General features: G+C 42.5%; 1 protein-coding gene across 2 annotated transcripts in view; it reads right to left on the bottom strand.

Moving 5' to 3' along the window:
• efna5b (ephrin-A5b) overlaps positions 1-20,228 on the bottom strand; it is a 99,237-nt gene that overhangs the window by 15,151 nt on the left and 63,858 nt on the right. For both annotated transcript variants that reach the window (XM_078214703.1, XM_078214704.1), the window contains exon 2: positions 12,899-13,191. In XM_078214703.1, the coding sequence (XP_078070829.1) occupies positions 12,899-13,191 (293 nt within the window). The remainder of the gene's footprint in view (positions 1-12,898; positions 13,192-20,228) is intronic.

Here is a 20,228-nt window from a genome sequence, read left to right as displayed (position 1 = left end):
CAGCAAGACATTAAAGTATACAGAGCTCAGTGAGAAAATCAACATGATCCCTCGGTTGACCTCAGTTTATTATGTTGGGAAAACAAGCGTGATTGAAGTACTAACATCTAGACAATGGAACAGTCCCCATTTTAAATATCGATATATAATGGGTCTGCAGTACTTAAACAGCATCCATTATTGACGTTTATTACGATGCCAAGTTTGTGCCTTAATGTAAAACTTTCACAAATCCATGGTTTACAAAAAAATTATTTGTTTTTGGAATTAAAATGGCAGAGGATAACAGCAATGTGACATCACTGCCTCACTGATTTATTGCATCTATACAACAGAAGGTGGGCTTGCATTTATGTAGCATATTCACAACTTCAGGAAAGCCAAAGCACTTTACAGCCATTGAAGAACTTTTGAGTTTGCTGTTATAATGTAGGCACAATGGGGCTTGAATGATCCTCTATGAGATGACAGTGGTTCCCTGTAACAAGGCTACATCAGTCTGTGACAGCATTTTCATAATTAAGAAGGTACAAGTCAAATTCAAGGCCCGCTGAGTAGGATTTTGACGTGAATGTTTCAACTTTGCAAGAGAGTATTCCACTCACTTACAGAGCTGATATTAGTCCTGGTGGTTTATTTGACTCATTGTCATCACTGTTAGTTCTAATTAACCCTGCTACAGGATGAAAATCTGCCTCTGATGGTTACAGCTACTGGTAACAATTTGTCTTCAATGAGACCTAAAATAAATTTAAATCGGATAAAGGAAATGTTAGTCTTGAACATCACAATTTAATACTTATGCCATCAAGAGACCATGCTGGGGTGTAAATGAATACACCCTATTGCTTTTTTAAATTCTTTCATGGGATGTGGATGTTACTGGTAAGGCCAGCATTTGTTGCCCATCCCTAATTACCCTTGAACTGAGTGGTTTGTTGGGCCATTTCAGAGGAAAGTTAAGAGTCAACTACATTGCTGTGGGTAAGGAGTCACATGCAGGCCAGATGGGGTGAAGTGGCAGATTTCCTTCCCTAAAGGACATTAGTGAATCAGATGGGTTTTTGCAACAATCAACAGTGGTTTCATGGTCACCATTACTCAGATCAGCTTTAGAATTCCAGACTTATTAATTGAATTTAAATTCCCCAGCTGCCATGGTGGGATTTGAGCAGGTGTTCCCAGAACATCAGCCAGAGCCTTTGGATTACTGATCATTACCACAGTGTCACCAGAGATAGAGAATCTGGTGAAATGATGTGACGACAATAATCTCTCCCTCAATGTCAACAAAACATTGTTTTGAGGAGATCGTCATTGACGTCAGGAAGCGTAGTGGAGGACTTACCCGTCTACAACAACGATGATGAAGTGGAAAAGATTGAGAGCTTCAGGTTTCTAGGTGTCCAAATCACCAACAACCCGCCCTGGTCTCCTCTATGCTGACGCTATAGCTAAGAAAGCCCACCAATGTCTCTACCTGCTCAGGAGGCTAAGGAAGTTTGGCATGTCCACTATGACTCTCACCAATATTTTATAGATGCACCTTAGAAAGCATCCATTCTGGTTGTACCACAGCTTGGTATGGCCCCTGCTCTAACCAAGACTGCAAGAAACTACAAGGGTTTGTGAATGTAGCTCAGTCCATTATACAAACCAGCCTCCCATCCATTGACTCTGTCTACACTTGCCGCTGCCTCGGAAAAACAGCCAGCATAATCAAGGACCCCACGCACCCAGGACATACTCTCTTCCACCTTCTTCTGTTGGGAAAAAGATACAAAAGTCTGAGATCACGTACCAACCGACTCAAGAACAGCTTCTTCCCTGCTGCCATCAGACTTTTGCATGGACCTACCATATATTAAACTAATCTTTCTCTACACCCTAGCTATGACTGCAACACTACATTCTGCACTCTCTCCTTCCCTTCTCCCTTATGTACTCTATGAACGGTATGTTTTATCTGTATAGCGCACGACAAACAATACTTTTCACTGTATCCCAATACATGTGACAATAATAAATCAAATCAAATCTCCCCATTTGCTATTAACTGGGGCTGCATTCTATTTGAACGGCTTTTCTGTTCTGCAAATTATTTTACAATTCAACAATTTGCATAACTGCACCCATATTGATGGATCCCATCCAAAATATTAACCTTGCTCCTCCCTCAGATGCTGATAGACCAGGGCTTTTCCAATTCCTTCAGAATGATCAACACAAAGGATTTTTACCTGACAGTCAATGCACAATGTCAGCTTTTGTTTTAAACTTTTTTTTAAGTTTGGGAAGTGCCTTGCTAGGATAGGGACTTGTTTTCAGCCAGCACAAAAATGCATCGTACAGGAAATTGGTCTGAACATCTATATTAATTCAACAGCTAAAAGGAAGATGCATCATATCACTTCTGCCCATTTTCAGGCAGAGGGACAACATGAAGGGAGCAATTACAGAGCAATAATAGCAGCAGTTTACATCAGTGACTCTAAAGCACCTGACATTCCTTTGTCAATGAACAGTTGTACCACACGCTCTACACATTGGCCGTGATTCTCCCACTGTGCTAATTTTTTCGTGCAACAGGCTGGGAGAATCATACGCAAGAGTTCATGCCCCAATAGCGCCTCGTGGGGCGGATTTCCAGTGCGGTCAGCTCCGTGCCGGAAATCGGCGGGGAAGTGGGACTAGTATTTAAATGATAGTTTAAATCGCATTTAAATGCTATTCGTGGGCCCAAGACTGGATTCTCCGGGCCCGCTAGCCTCTCCCACCCCGCCAGTGTTTCACTCCAGCGGGGATTACACCAGGTCCCCACTTTCAGGGAGCTAGCAGTCTGACCCTGCTGGAGTGAAAGGGGAGCGGTAATTGGGACCACCCGGGGGTCAGGCAGTTTGGGGGGGGGCAGTAGTGCCCCCTGGGCATGTCCAGGATGCACCTTGGCACTGCCCATCAGGCATCAGGCAGTGCCAAGGGGCAGGGCCTAGGGGGTGATCGGTGGGGGGGGTCCCTCTGCCACTGGGATTGGTCAACTAAGGAGGGAGGCAAACGTTTGGGATGGGCTGGAGGTGGGGGTGGGGGGGGGGGGTTGGTTCGGGCTGGCCCGAGAATGGTCTGGGCGGACACGGGGCTGGCCAACAGTCGAGCTGGTCAGCAATTGGGAGGCTGACTGCGCATTTGCAGTGTCCCGCACTGAGGCCCATTGGTTTCAGCCTCCCAGGTGGGGATAGGTGCCGCCCACTGATTTATACTGATATTCACGCTGGTGTTCTCTATAGTGCACAGAGTGTGGGAGATTCTAGTCTGAATTCCCACTGAGAAAAAACAGAGCAAATTACTCCAGTTTTCCCGCAAATTCAATACTTAGAATTTTTTTGGGAGAATTCTGCCCAATTTTAGTTTGACTTGACAATGTTTCACTACAGAATGCAAACATAAACTATGCAGAGGGGAGGCACGGTGGCACTTTGGTTAGCGTTGCTGCCTCACCCAGCTAGGCAGCCAGGTTCAATTTGGGTGAGTGGAGTTTTCACAATCTCCCAGTGCTTCATGGGTTTCCTCCGGGTGCAAAATAAATACCAGGAAATTCTCCTGACCAACATTCCTCCCTCTACCAACATCACCAAAAACACGAAGGCCGGAATTTTACCGCCTCGCCCGCCTGGAATCAGGGCGGGTGGGACTCGCAGAAAGGAATTCTCCGTTGGCCTCGGACGGGATTTTACAAGCCTCGCCCGAGTGAGGTGGCAAAATAGCGGCATAAGTGCCCGTTCAGCTCATCTTTGCATAGAATGGCTCCATTATTTCTTTATCTGACGGCAGGCACAGCAGGTCATTAGATACATTTCTCAAAGAAACAAAATGCTTTACTAATTCTCATTTTGACTGATACTGGCAAAGCAGTATTTATTACCCATTCCTAGTTGCCCTGAGTTAGCCACACAAGCGTGGAACTGGAATCACGCGGCCAGACTGGATAGTGATGGCAGGTTTCCTTTGCTGAAGGATATTAATGAAACAATTGGGCTTTTACAGCATGCCGGTATCTTTCATGGTTATCTGTCAGCCCATAACATCAATTCACTTTCAAAACTTATAGATCATAGAATCCTACAGTACAGAAGGAGGACATTCGGCCCATTGAGTCTACACTGACTCTCTGTCAGAGTATCTTACCCAGTTTCTCTCCCCCACCCTATCCCCATAACCCCACACATTTACCATGGTTAACCCATCTAACCGACACAAGGGGCAATTTAGCTTGGCTAATCCACCTAACCTTCACATGTTTGGATTGTGGGAGGAAACCAGAGTACCCAGAGGAAGATACGGAGGGAGTGTGCAAACTAAACACAGTCACCGAAGGCAGGAATTGAATCCAAGCCCCTGCCACTGTAAGGCAGCAGTGCGAACCACTGTGCCACCATGGCACCCATTTACCAATGGCAGAATTAGGATCCCAGACTTCTGCATGTCTCAGCTAGTACCACAACCTGTTACCAAACTGCAACAAATTCAATCCTTACATTTTTTAATCCTAACTTGAAACAATGTAGGAGCTGACCTTTACTCTGTTCTATTCCTTTATTTTACATGATCCATTCCTGAATTTTGGTGAGGGAATAAATAGTTAAATGGTCAATCCGCTAAAGCATGGCATCAATTCACCTTTGGAGGTAAATGCTGGCCTCTGGAATTTTGAAGAGAATATTAATTAAACATTAAACTGTGAAGAAACACATTTTCCATATTAATTTAGAACTGCAAATGGAACAGAAAACACTGGACAATTTAAACTTTCACACTGGTCAATACTAAGCCAGTCACAAAGATGTGGATATTTCACAAGTCAACACAGTGGTGCATTGTGGAAGGTGTTTAGTGCTACCCAATGTCAGGGTTCACTTACCGCCTTGTAACCAACATCAATAGCACAACTGAGCATGCTTAGATACTTTCAGTCTCTCACAGAAAATATCATTACCAAATTACTCCAGGGAAGACTAAGTCCCTGTAAGTGAGAGCAGCATTTATGAATATGGAACAGATGGGCTTTTTGTGAGACTGCTCTGGAAGGGTAAAAACAAAATTTGTAGCCTAGTTTCTCCATTTATAGAAACTATCTAGAGACTCTTCACACAGGAGAAATACAAATTTCAGTAAAATGGCGATTGGTTTGATTTATTTAGTTTCGCTGGATGAAATGGTAAAGGGACTTCACCACAATTTATTTCTAAAGCAATCCCGTGATGTTTTGTCAACATAATTTTTCTTGCGTAAAACCACAGAATAAAATCTTTCCAGATGCCATAATTGAATCATTCAATGTTGTGGTTTCACCATTACAGACGCAGAGTCAAGTCCTGCTCCACTCGGTTCCTCTTCGGAGTTGAAGCAAATGATGAGGCACCAACCACGGGTGTGTGTGGAAGGAAAGTACAACCAGAACTGCAGGAGTAGCCCCTCCAATTTGGCAATATATCCATTGTTGAAAACAGAAACTTTGACACAAAATGCACATCTGGTTTGATTGTTTCTAAAGAGCTCAGTATTTTATCATCCAACATCTTCCCTCCCAAGTCCCAAGTGATGGCAGGATTGACCCCTAAATCCAGGGCTTCTCAGTCGAGACAGTACAATCATTCTCACTGATCCGTAGAAAGTTCCGGACAGATCAACCAAGCAGAAGTTAAGAATGAGGAAAAGGGCATTATGTTGCATCAAGTTACGCAAAAACTCTTTCCATAACATTCCATTCAGTCATCCTGAGAAAAGGCTCAAGTTGTGAGGTAGAGGTTTCTGAGGGAGGCTTTGGGATCTGGTTCTGATGAGCAGCTCTGTTCAAAAGGAGGTAGGTGGGGAGAAGGTGGCATGTGGGATTGGGCAGGATTGCTGCATGAGCCTGAGCCTCCTCAATCCCATCCCACTGAGTCTGGGCCTAATCCAGGATATCTGGGCCCTACAGAGGACACTACTGGCAGCAGTAGGAGGGGATAAAGCAACAGAATGGGGTAGTCACCTCAAATACCCTCACAAAAAGAGGAAAATCAAAATATGATCAACTCTCACGTAATAAACAAGTTATTCTCTATAAATAAACTGATCTAAAAAGAATTCTTCATTGCAGAATTGTCTCTGCAATTAGGGGATGGTAAAATTTATGCAAATACATGTATCCTCATACTAGAGGGAATAATGACCAAAGTCATAATCATTGCACAAAATGCAAGCAAACTGGCCTTGGAACACCTCATTAGGCAGATGTCAAATGACCAGGAAGAACCCAAGCATGCAGTAGCTGCTGCAAATGGACCTCTTTGCTAAATATTCCACACTCACAATTCCCCACAGTGCAAAATGTGAACTAACCAACAAATGGCCAGTGTGTTCTATTGCTCAGGAGGGGAAGGAGGACACAGCTGTGCAAGGGAATATAAAAGACAAAATATTTGCCAGTTATTCATTATGTAAGTTTTATAGTCCAGGCTCGAGTGGTAAAATACTGTCGGCATTTAGGTTTGTGGGAAGTGTCAACAGACACAAATCTTCCCGAATATCACGGCAATCCAACCAAGGCAAATTCATCATTAAAAAGCAAACCAGTGCTCCATCTGTAAAACATTATGAATTTTCAATACTGGTAAGAATTAAGAGAAAGAGGGGGAAAATGAACTCTATACAATTTGAAGTGATTGCTTTAGGGTCTTTATATCTATTATTTGAGAGTATGGTTTACTACACATTAAAAAAAACTAATTTTAAATAGCCCTAGGGAACAGATTATCATCTACATGTGACTTTTAAAATCTAAAGTACTAATACATGACCTGCATGTTGTATTTTTATGAAAGAGGTCACTTTTACAACATAATTCATGTTGTTTATTAATAGTTTATCGAGTCTTCTAAAGGATTGGTTACAGATGTACAGCACTTGAAAAGTCTTCCTGTACTGCAAAATGGTAGCCATTTGAAGTCCATGCTTTTTAATGTAGATAAAAATAACATTCCTCATGCTGGGTGGGGGAAGGGGGAAGAATGTGCATCCTAGATCCAATGCTTAAAGCTGAAAGCTGGGGGTGCCAAAATTAAGAAATATTGCATCAATTTGATTTTATCCCACACGAGCTTTGTTGATTAACTAGTTTCTGTTGCTCCAATGAATTACGCCAGCTTCTGTCTTTGCCATCTAATTTTATCAGAGCCTCAACAAATCATCTTTATTGTGATGTCTTGCACTGAACTGGAACACTGAAGTAAAATTGGCTTTTTCTTAAATGAATTGCCAGAACCGTTAATCTTTATCTAAGCACTGTAATAACTATTTTGTTTACTGTGGCAGTTAAAAATGTTTTCAGCATGCCACTTGGCAGCCAGCAATGTATGCTAATTTAAAAAAAGAACTGTCAGAATTACTTGTAATCATCCTGTGCACCTTTCCTTTGGATTAGGCTGAAATGAAAGTATATAAAAGGTTTAATTATGATGCAAGGTGCATCTTAAAGATCACCTTGCTCGTGCGCTGGTCCACCATCACCTACGCCAATAGTGAACAGCTATAACGCTTTAATTTCTGTGAAGAAGGTCTCTAGTGGACTTTGTAAACTAGCTATCGAAAGGTAAGCATTTAACCATACATGGAGAACCATATCGAACTGCATTGTCAAAACTGTGTTGACACAGATTTCATTATGCTAAAAGGGTTAATGCAAAGTTTACTAGAAATAAGTTTATTTTTCCCTCTGCCTCTCCAGCAGATGATTATAGTGAATGTCTGAATCTTCACAGATCAATCTACACAGATCTCTGCTTAACCTTCATAACTTAGCTGCTGTGTTTAACAAGGACTTTCTTTTATAGGCAGCCTGGGGAAAAGCAGATACAAAAGCTGCTGTGGGCATTTTCGCTCTCTCCACTTTGAGTTTTTGTCGAGGTGAGATGTAGCAGGTCTAACTAGCACCTCTGAGAATTCAAATGGAAGAATTCCTTCCACTTCATACCAAAGTGAAGCTTCGAAGACATGCTTTAATTTCCCAGAGCACATAGTTACACCGCACTTCCGAAAAAATGACTAGCTCCCACATTTATTTCATAGAAAGATTAATTCCAGTTATGATCTTTCTCTCTCCCTCTGTCTAAAACCATATACTTTTCAATAAGCTGCTAGTACTGGTTATCACCAAATGCACATTAATTTTATTAAAAAATAAAAATTTTGCTTTAGCCGTTACACACATTTAATTTTCAGTGGCTACAAGCTTTTGTTCTAGAAGCTCATGATATTAATCAGTAAAATAATTTCCACTTGGCTTTTACTTCTGAAATATGAAAATGTCCTTTGTTCTCCAATATGATATTCTAGTAAATTTCAAGAAATGTCATTAAAATAAGACTGCCAAAACTGCCACAATATCTACCAGCAAACCTTTTTCTCTCTCTCTTTTGCTCCCCATTTTTCTGGTTCCCATGGCTCCCAGTCCGATTACTTACTGGGACATTTCAAACATCCAGACAGTCACACTAGGTCTTCTCAATAAAAGGAGAAAACTAAATACTACTTCCCTTTCCCTCAGCGCCCACGCAACAAGGACTTTAGGGTCACCTGCTGGGTATCTGGCAGAATTACCGTGCCAGGGATGAAATACAAACAACCACTACAAGTGACAAACTTGTCTGACTTCAGACTGAGTCCAACCCTTTCTTGTGTTTAAAATTGTGAACTGTTTTGAAAGGTTGACGAGACTCCCTTATAGTCTGTGGCAGTGGAGTCAATTATTCTCCCCATGGTGTCTGATCCTATGGCAGCAGAGGGAATAACCCATGGTGTTCAATTCCATGGTACCCTACATGGCCATCTGTGCAGGACGGTCTCAGGGGCTATGTTGCTAATCGAATCTCCCAGGAGACTATTTATGTACAGTGTTTGATCATAGATTTTGGGATCTGAGGATGTGAGGCTCTCTTGACTTATGCACTATCATAGAATCCCTACAGTGCAGAAAGAGGCCATCTGGCCCATCGAGTCTGCACCGACCACAATCCCACCCAGGCCCTACCCCCATATCCCTAATATTTACCCGCTAATCCCTCTAACCTACGCATCTCAGGAAACTAAGGGGCAATTTTAGCATGGTCAATCAACCTAACCCGCACATCTTTGGACTGTGGGAGGAAACTGGAGCACCCGGAGGAAACCCACGCAGACACGAGGAGAATGTGCAAACTCCACACAGACGACAGTAGGGTTTTTTTTGGGGGTGGATAAGAAAACATGGGGAAAGCAATCAAATTCAAACACAATTCTGCTTAGTTGACAAAAGTGCTCCTTTTTACTACCATCAGCAGTTGATAGTGAAGCGTTGCATCTTAACCAGGCTACTCCTCAGATAGGTACTGTTATGTCCATGTAGTCAACCATGCCAAAAATAGCTACGGCAAAATCAATTGCCAAAACGTCTCATTTTGTGACCTTAGGGATTTGTGCTGGGACTGCAGCTCTTCATAAAATATATTTTAATGATTTGAAGGAAGGAACAGATTGTACTGTGGTCAAATATGCAGATGATAGAGAGATGGGAGGGAAGGCAGGTTGTAAGGAGGATATAAATAGGTTAGAGAGAGATATTCACAGGTGAAGTGAATGGGCAGAAAACTGGCAAATGGAAGTCAATGTGGGAAAATATGAGACCATCAAGGTACAAATAAGCTTTATTGGAAAGGTGTTTACGCTACAGGCTGCTAGGATAGGCTGCCAGGATAGGCTGCCTGTTTCCCTGCACAAATGGCTGTTAACGTTATCAGGATGTCATGTGATCAGTCCCTTAAAGTGCCCTTGTTCCAATTGGGAACAATGTGAGTACACAACACTTTCCTCCCCCCGTTACATTAGGGGCTCCTGCAATGAAACACATTACAATGTTAACAATCAAAGTTCTCAATGTGAACAATGAATAAACACAACAGTCAATAAGTTAGATGTTTCGGAGAACGTTGATTTCTGGGTGATTGTCGATGAACCTTGGGTGTCTGCTTTTTCATGTTGACGGCATACTCTAGTGTTTTTCGTTTAGTTTGGTCGTTGTCCGTGGTTGTCTTCACCTGACTTGATGTGGTGTTCAGAGGCTGGCTCAGTGTTGAAGTGTTCTCAACCAATTGTTCTCCCCAGTTGTTTTGGGTATTGTCAGGATCGGAGGTATGCCCAGGTCTTCACTTGGCTCAGCTTATTGTGAACTCTTAATTCATTCTGTCTCTGGAAAACTGGTTCTGGCTGCCTTAAGTTGATCAGCATGTCTTCTCCATTCTACATCTTCTTGAGTTTGTACGATGTAGCAGACCAGTCCTGCCTGTGCTAAGACAATAGCAGATATCCACTTCTCACGACAGTATAGTTCTTTGCCAATACTTCTTGACCTTTATGAAAACATGGCATTTGGCCCTGTTCTCACATCACATAACCTGACCTTGCTGTTTCTTCTCGACCATTTCTCTTGTCTTGGGCAGCTTAAGCAAATCAAACGTGGTGCATAACTGACGTTTATCATGAGCGATGTCAGAGAACTTTGGGTTGTCGAATGTGTTATATTCCTGTATGTCATCAGGAATCTGTTCAATCGTTTAGACAATGATCCTTGCTCGAGTTACCTTCAACAAATGTTTCATCGTCTGAACAAAGCTTTATTGGAAAATGAACCGTGCTCCATTGTCACTAACACATTGCTCTGGGTAACAGAACCTTCCAAAAATCTCACCCAGGCTCTCTATTGTTTTCTCCAAGGATGTTGTCTTCATAATGGCGACTTCCGGCCATTTTGAGCGTGCGGCGACCACAACGAGAAACATATATCCTTCAAATGATCCGGAATAATCAACCCTTTGCCCTGGCCCTTTTGGCCATTTCCATGGGGTGTGAGAAGTGGCAGCACGTTCCAAACTTTTGCACAAAACGAGCACATTCCAACCTTCTCCTTGATTTCGGTATCGAGCCCTGTGGCCACTGAAAATAGCTTTTGGTTATCTCCTGCATCCTTACTATACCACAGTGACCTTCGTGTAGTTGGTTTGGTACACATTTCCTTAATAATGGTGGAATGACAACTCTCATTCCCCAGAGGAGACAACCAGCCTTCAGGTAACATATGGCTATAACTCTGGGTTTGTTCCTGTGGTCTTGCTATGAATGAAGTACCACGTCCATAACTTCGGACAGTAACGGAACATTTCTGGTATACTTCTCAACTTGTCTTGCGGTTACAGGAGTGATATCTACTTGCTCAAAGTAGGAAATGTTTCCATTCAAACTGCTTATTGACGATTTGTTAGGTAAAGGGTTCGAAGGCTCCAGTCATAGAATACCTACAGTGCACAAGGAGGCCATTCAGCCCATCGGGTCTGCACAACAACAATCCCACCCAGGTCCTAACCCCGTAACCCCACATATTTACCCTACTGATCCCCCTGACACCTCCCTAACACAAAGGAGCAATTTAGCATGGTCAATCAACCTAACCCACACATTTTTGGACAGTCTTGATCAGCTGCTCTAATTCTGCCTCTACATTCGGCTCGATTGCGTACAGCACTGACCTAGCTTTTAAGCATCCGTAATCTTTAACTTTCATCCCTTATCTTTAACCTGACTGAGATCTCCTTCATGCTTCCCAGCTCCCCACTAAAGACAATGGGACGTTTCTTTAAAAAAAATCTTCAACAGACCTGCTTCGGAATCGGACATTCACCTCGGCCCAGTTTAGGTTGATTCTCTCCAGCCTGATTCTCCCCATTAGAGTTGGATAGTTACCCTTAAAAATATGTAGGGAAAGTCTGTAGTCTGTCTGTTTAACTGCACATTTACATCAACACAGCCACTCAACTGAACCACTTCTCCAGTATCAGATTTTAATATAGGCTGGGATCCCCACAAAAAGATTCAAAGTGTCGAATTCATGTAAAACTGGAGTAAATCCCGCTAGTTTTTTCAGCGGGATTTTCAAAATGAATCTTCCACTGTGCACTGCAGAGTGCGCTAGCGTGAATCTCATTAAAAATCTGTGGGCAGGGTCTATCCCCGCTGAAGCAGCTGGCAGAAGAGCACTAAGCGGGCCATTATGTGCGCAGCAATCTGTCAGCGCCGAGATCGGCGCATGCATAGTGGCCCAGCACTGTCAGCCTCCCTCCCGATCACTGACAAGCCCCGCGACCCCGCAATGCTGGCCTTCCAATCCCTGCCCTCCTCCCCCGTCCCCTTGTACAATCACTGTTTGCACACTGGAATGGATGAAAAAAAAACAATTATATAAGATAGGAATAGTCTCCTTCGATCATTTCTTCTAGGAGAAATAAGGAAGGTCCACGCATGGAGCAAACTTCATTTTAAAGAGGATTTGTTGCTTTGTCCATTACTCTTCACCGGAAAAGTTGACTGAAGTCTGATCTTTAAGGTTGAAGATTCAAAGCCAAAGTTCATATAAATGTTGATCCTCATCAACTGCCCATGCTGTCCAATGCCCTGTTTTCTCAACAAATTGAATGATTCCACATTGTGGAGCCATGACCATTGACTTTCAGGACCTTTAACTGCAGTTCACAAAGTGGTCCTGCCTCCGTGGGGAAAAATGTTTAATTTGGAGGCGCAGAAAATCCAGAATCTTTCATTTTTGTCACAGGGACATTACATGCAAGGTATGAAATAGGATTCATTTTTGAGTCATATGTTTGTAAAGTAAATATTGGTCAAACGCTTTCTTTCAAGAAGACTGCGCCTCAGGAGACTCAAAACAATGTCTGAAAGGTAGTTGCTAAATAAGGTTCACCTTGCAAAAACAAATCACTTAACAGGTGGTTATGCAACACCACTTTCAAATTATTGGGAAAACCAATGGAAAAGGCAAAATACTTACAGATGTAGTAATATTCGCGGCCAGGCCTGAATTCAAATCCTAATGAAAATGGAGTAAACAGTTGGAACTTTTCCGAGAATTTTAAAGGACCATTGGATGCATAAGGCCTGTTACACTCCCATCGCTTGAACCCTTTAGAGGTATGATCACACAAGCTGTAGCCATCATAATTCACCATGTAGAGAACATAACGCTCAGTCTTGTCTTCGGGTACAGAGTCATCATAATGAGGGCAGAAAACATCTAAGTAATCATTGATGCACACTTCAATGTGGAAATCACCTTTCATGAACCTGCAAAAAGAAAGGGAACATTATTTTATTTCAGCAGAGGAACTAAAGAAGTTGGTGTTATACGTCATCTCTGTCAATATTTATTTAGGAGAAATAATATTTCCTTAAAAATCTTGCAGTTTCATAATTAAATCTACTTTAAATCGCAAACATTTAAATCCAAATTACTGTACACTCCAAGGTGCGCAGCTTTTAGAAATTTTCATTCAACTCCTAATAATAGGAATGTACACAGCAGGACAAGTGACTTCTGTCCTTCAGGCTGGACCCAGAGATCATTCATTCAAGGTAATTAAGATGAAAATATTATTCGGAGCTTTTCTCAATGCTGGACAGGTTTCTCCCGCCACTAATCAACCCCCATCCCCGCACCACACCTTCTGCACTGAGATCTCTCCAAGGGATGCACAGATCTCTCCAGCCACTTAGAGGTAGCATGTTTCACACAGGTATAGCTTCCAATCACCCCCTCACCACACCCCACTCCACTGCCCCAATCTCTGTTAGAAGATGGTACAACTTCCGCATTTCTATTTGGAGCCTCTCTGTATAATGTGACTAAGAATCTTAGCAGATTGATGCTTGAACATGTCTCCATCTCTCCTCGGAGTCAGGAGCTTTCATTGATAAAGGCAAAATACTGCAGGTGCTGGAATCTGAAACAAAACCAGAAAATGCTAGAGAAACTCAGATCTGACAAAAGGTCATCCAGACTTGAAACATTGGCTCTATTCTCTCTCCACTGATGCTGTCAGACCTGCTGAGTTTCTCCAGCATTTTCTGTTTTTGTTTACTTGGTAACTTTTTTCCAGAAATCAGTTAAAGTTGCTGCAATCGATTTGAACATTTTTTTTTGAAAACAGAAATTTTTTAGCCCACTTCGACAGAATGACAAAAGAAAGTGTTAATAACATCAACTGAAGCCCAGGCATGTGGCAGACACCAGGCCCAAAGGAACTGATCAACACTGATAGAGCTACACTCATTAGCACTGGTGCTTCCTTGGTTCTATCACAGTGGCTGCAGTGTTAAGCAGATCTGAGAACTCAGGACAGTAGCTCGAGAATGTAATGCTTGGTCAGCTGATCCAAGACATACTGTCGACAGTGCTTAGTAACAAAGGAGTCATGTGTCAGCTTGTTTGAATAAATGCACAGTGCTCTGGCCTCAGGGCAGCTAGTCCCTAATACTGAGACTTCATGTTGCAAAACCCAGACACTTTTAAAAATGTGGTTTTGCATGGAATATTAAACTACAACTGTTGTGCACCCCAAGCAGTTCCCTGAAAGAAATCGTCTCACCTCTCTCCTTTAGCTCCATTTAAAGTTTATGCAATATTGTGAATTATTGGCTAATCATAATACTCGTCCAGACATAATTTTTGGAAAGAAATCAAATGGTGAGACTCATTTTTTAAAACTGTAAATACTGGCCATCTATACTTGTCCCAATATTCTTACTAAGTTATAAATGTGTCTGACATACAAATGCACTGAGGGTCCAGTATTAATCCTGGAAACGCTAATATGCAACTATTTTTAAAGAAAGCCCACGCAGATGCAAAATAAATAGTAATAAAACTTGCTATTTTTGACAATGTCTCAGAACATAAATAGTAAATAAAATAAAGGGATTTTGAGCCTTTCCATTCAGTGGTACTTGTATTGTCGTTGACGTTTTCTGGCAATGTCACACCACTAGGGCCATCTCTAATTCGAACATCAAGAACTAAGACACACGTTATTAAACGAATGCGCAACATTAATTACTGCCATAACTGCTTGACTTGAGACTTCTGAATGAAAGCCAGCCATGAAATTTGGCTTAAGATGCTGACACAACTACTTGTGTTAGCAAATAATGATTTTTAGATGCACACAGCAGGAAGCTTCCCCATCACCACTTCTGGAAGATGACATACACTTTCACTTGTACCTGCTGTCTGAAATGGCTCATTAGGGATAATTAAACACAATCGCTCATATTTCAAACACCTACATGATTTTGAAACAGTAAATTGATCATCTTCAATCCTCCAAGATGTGAGCACTAACCAGAAGATGAAGTCCCTCAACATTTCTACAAATTCAATAATTTGATGGCCACCATCCAAAATGAAAAATTCAAGTCACTAGACCCATTCCGAACATAATTACACCAGTTTTCCCTCTTCTGTCCCCATAAGACATATAAATTTCATGCTCCCATGCTGATGACTATTTCTTATCAGTTACAATCTTTGTTGATCATTTTGAATAAGGTTAGCCCTTCCTCAGACATACAGTTGAAGCTGTTACTATAATATTTTAAAAGTTAAAACAGCTATGCAAAGATTATTTGGTGTGCACTACACTGTGAAAAAAGTGAATTGAAATTTAATAAGTATGTTTTGTAACTGTATTGAAATGTATTTTTAATAGCTTTACAAAATGTACCATATGTCTCCCCACCACTCAAGATATACAAGACATACTGACTATGCAAAATGACAGGTCAGCAGTTCTTGCTGATGATTGTAAGGCTTTGTTAGTGATATGTTTCATTTTACTTTCAAACCCGAGAATGTGTTCTTGACCTTCCAAATGAGTATGGTGTCTTTCTGCTTAATATGTTTTACCCGTGTGAGGAATACATTGTGGGTTTGAGGAAATTGTTAAAACAAAAGAAATGCACAACAGGGAATAGAGAAATACTAAATTCTTCCTGAGACTGAGAAACACCCAAGAGCTGTTACATTACTCGCTCGGGCGAGGCTCGTAAATCATAGAATCCTACAGTGCAGGAGACCATTCAGCCCATCGAGTCTGCACCGACCACAATCCCACCCAGGCCCTATACCTATAACCCCATGCATTTACCCTAGTTAGTCCCCCTGACACTAAGGGGCAATTTAGCATGGCCAATCCACCCAACCCGCACATCTTTGGACTGTGGGAGGAAGCCGGAGCACCTGGAGGAAGCCCACGCAGACATGGGGAGAACATGCAGACTCTGCACAGACAGTGACCCAAGTTGGAAATCGAACCTGGATCCCTGGCGCTGTGAGGTGGCAGTGCTAACCACTGTGCTGCCCAAAATCCTGCCCGAGGCTAATGGAGAATTCTGCTCTGTGAGCCTCGCCCACTCCGGAAAAATTCTGGCCTATGCCTTTGATATAGAACAGACAATGCATTCCACTTCTCTCTATTGTACATTATTCTTACTCACAGGTATCATCAGTAGGGTAAAACTAACCATTAGGTCGTCTATGAATAGTTTAGCACCACATTCCCCACAAACATGCTGTGTGTTAACAGGAGAGAGGTGGCGCCCATCTGGCCGCGCTCCAGCCCTGAATCAAGCGGCATTCCGCACCGACCGGAATCAGCTATCCCAGGCCAACCAGTGATCCGTGGCAGCACAGTGGTTAGCATTGCTGCCTCACAGCAAGGGACCCAGGTTCAATTCCGTGCTTGGTTCGCTGTCTGTGTGGAATTTGCACATTCTCCCCGTGTCTGCATGGGTTTCCTCCGGGTGCGCCGGTTTCCTCCCACAGTTCAAAGATGTGCATGTTAGGTTGATTGGCCATGCTAAATTGCTCCTTAGTGTCCCAGGATGTGCATGTCAGAAGGATTAGTCGGGTAAATGTGTGGGATTGAGGGGATAGAGCCTGGGGTGGAATTGTCGTCAGTGCAGGCTCGATGGGCCAAATGGCCTCCCTCTGCACTGTAGGGTTTCTATGATTCTATGTATGTGTGTCGGATTTTGTGCAATATGTTTAGTTAACAACTTGGTATAGTTAAAAAGCATCATGTGCTAATATTGGAAACTACAATGAAAGCAAAGAGGAGGAGCGGTCAGAGCATCAAGCAAGAATTGGCTAATACAGTATAGGTTACTTAAGATGAAAACAGAAAAGTAATGTTTAACAGTTTCCTATAACTGTAAAATGCAATGTACCCCAGGTAGTTCTGTTCAAAAGCTGACCTAGATTGGCGATGTGCCTGGTCCCCAATGGGTTTTCTATTTGTTAACACAAATGCTCAATACATCTTGAAAGTGAACTTGGTTCTAAAACCCAAGCCCTTCTGAAGACTAGATTACATAGTGTCAGCCCAACAGCACGAAGGCTGTGAAATGTTGTTTATATAAGCACAATTGAAAATTACATTTGTGGGGATTTATCAGCATAAATATAATTTTGTTTGTGAATGAGCTAGAATGAACAGAGCTCATGCCCACGTGCACCAGCCAAATATGCCCCCTGCCAAGGGCACACAAGTCTTGTCCAATAAGTAACTGTCTCTGTTACAACCTTTGGAACCCAGCTTCCAAACACACTGATCCCCACGAAACAAGGAGCTCACTGTCAATGCCTGCAGGCTCCAGCACTGGAGAGCAGCAGGCCAGTATGTTCAGTGAGGACGGAATTTTCTCACACCCATATCGGTGGATTTGAAGATGGGGCATGTGTGGAAATTTAGTGCCTCAGGTCAGCGCCTGACACGTTTCCATCTTGGAGCAAGCTTCCTGGGGCTGAATGCCATTGGAATGAGACTTCACTCAGTGGAGGTGGGAAGGCAGTCAAGCTAATTAAAGCCTCAATAAGGAGACATTTTCCGATAGCGATGTACCTTTACCAATGTCACATGGGTCCCCCGTTGTGTCGGAAGATTGGCAACGCTTCGCTGGCAGCCTCCCAACAGGAGATCAGAACTCCATCAGAGGCTGTTACAAATGCCAGCATCAGGAAGACGCAAAGCAGCATAACTTTTTCTTATAGATGGGTCCCACTCAAGACTGAGTACCATCACAGTTCTGGGCTGTGTTCATTATAACTCTCTCCAGACACTTCATGAACAATTCCATTCTGAGACACCCCCCATGTCTCCCTCTGCAGCATTCACCTCTGCCAGGGACTATCTGCTGAACTTCCCATTGACCATAAGGCAAAATCTTCCAAACTCACAACCATCACCCTCTAGAAGGAAAAGCACAGCAGATATCGGGAAACACCATAACCTGGAAGTTTCCATACAAGTCACTCTCAATCTGTCCCTTGATCCAAATTATAATACGGATCATAAATAGTTGAGGTCCCAACACTGATCCTTGGTTTGTGTACCAAGCCAAAAATTACCCAATTATCCTGCCTCTGTTTTCTGCAGATGGCCAATCCTCTATCAATTCTAATCTATCACCCCCCAACTCCTATTGTGCAGTTACCTTATATGTGACAACTTATTGAATGCCTTTTGGAAATGCAAATATATTGCATCTACTGGTTTCTCTTTATCCATCCTTCTTGTTACATCCTTAAAGAACTCTAATAAATTTGTCAAACGTTCTCTTACCCAGAACCATGGTGACTCTGCTGGATTGCATTATGATTTTCTAAATGTCTTGCTATTATCTCCTTAATCATGGATTCTAGTATTTGTCAATGATAGATTTTGATTTGATTTGATTTATTATTGTCACATGTATTAACAGACAGTGAAAAGTATTGTTTCTTGCACGCTATACAGACAAAACATACCTTTCACAGAGAAGGAAAGGAGAGAGTGCAGAATGTAGTGTTACAGTCATAGCTAGGGTGTAGAGAAAGATCAACTTAATGTAAGGTAAGTCCATTCAAAAGCCTGACAGCAGCAGGGAAGAAGCTGTTCTTGAGTCGGTTGGTACGTGACCTCAGACTTTTGTATCTTTTTCCTGAAGGAAGAAGATGGAAGAGAGAATGTCCGGGGTGTGGGGGATCCTTAATTATGCTGGCTGCTTTACCGTGGCAGCAGGAAGTGTAGACAGAGTCAATGGATGGGAGTCTGGTTTGCATGTCAGTCTAACTGGCCTGTCCCCTCTAGGCAGGCTTTCTGCATCATCAACCGTGAAGTCAGATACAAAATACTTGTTCAAAGTCTCACCATTTCCTAATTTCTCATTAATAATTCCCCAGTCTCACTGTCCAAGGGCAGAGCACTTACTTCAGCTGCTTACTTCCTTTTAATTTACTTGTAGCAGCTTTCACTATCTGCTTCCCTAATTCTTGCTAGTTCTCTCTCATATTTCAATTTCCCCTTTTTTTCCAGTTATCATTTTCTGGTTTTGAAAATGTTCCCAATCTTCCTGCTTTCTGTCTCCCCCCAATCTTCAACAGTGATTTTACATTTGATATTTTCCAGTGAGAGAGAGAATGAGAGTGAGAGAGAGAGAGAGAATACGAGAGAGACATAATGAGAGAGAGAATGTGAGAGAGAGAATGTGAGAGAGAGAAAGAATGTGTGAGAGAGAAAGAATGTGTGAGAGAGAAAGAATGTGTGAGAGAGAAAGAATGTGTGAGAGAGAAAGAATGTGTGAGAGAGAAAGAATGTGTGAGAGAGAAAGAATGTGTGAGAGAGAAAGAATGTGTGAGAGAGAAAGAATGTGTGAGAGAGAAAGAATGTGTGAGAGAGAGAATGTGTGAGAGAGAGAATGTGTGAGAGAGAGAATGTGTGAGAGAGAGAATGTGTGAGAGAGAGAGAATGTGTGAGAGAGAGAATGTGTGAGAGAGAGAATGTGTGAGAGAGAGAATGTGTGAGAGAGAGAATGTGTGAGAGAGAGAATGTGTGAGAGAGAGAATGTGTGAGAGAGAGAATGTGTGAGAGAGAGAATGTGTGAGAGAGAGAATGTGTGAGAGAGAGAATGTGTGAGAGAGAGAATGTGGGAGAGAGAGAATGTGGGAGAGAGAGAATGTGGGAGAGAGAGAATGTGGGAGAGAGAGAATGTGGGAGAGAGAGAATGTGGGAGAGAGAGAATGTGGGAGAGAGAGAATGTGGGGAGAGAGAGAATGTGGGAGAGAGAGAATGTGGGAGAGAGAGAATGTGGGAGAGGGAGAGATGTGGGAGAGAGTGAGAATGTGGGGAGAGAGATGTGGGAGAGAGAATGTGGGAGAGAGAGTATGGGAGAGTGAGAATGAGGGAGAGAGGAAGAATGTGGGATAGATCAGCATTGTGGGTCCGAGCGCAGAATGGTGGAGGCATGAGTTAGGGGATAATGAGGTCCATAAGAGCAATGTAGTCTTG

This window comes from Mustelus asterias, chromosome 6 (assembly GCF_964213995.1).
Source record: "Mustelus asterias chromosome 6, sMusAst1.hap1.1, whole genome shotgun sequence".
NCBI lineage: Eukaryota > Metazoa > Chordata > Chondrichthyes > Carcharhiniformes > Triakidae > Mustelus > Mustelus asterias.
The sequence above is the reverse complement of the archived record's forward strand: the minus strand, read 5'-3'. Positions and strand labels throughout refer to the sequence as shown.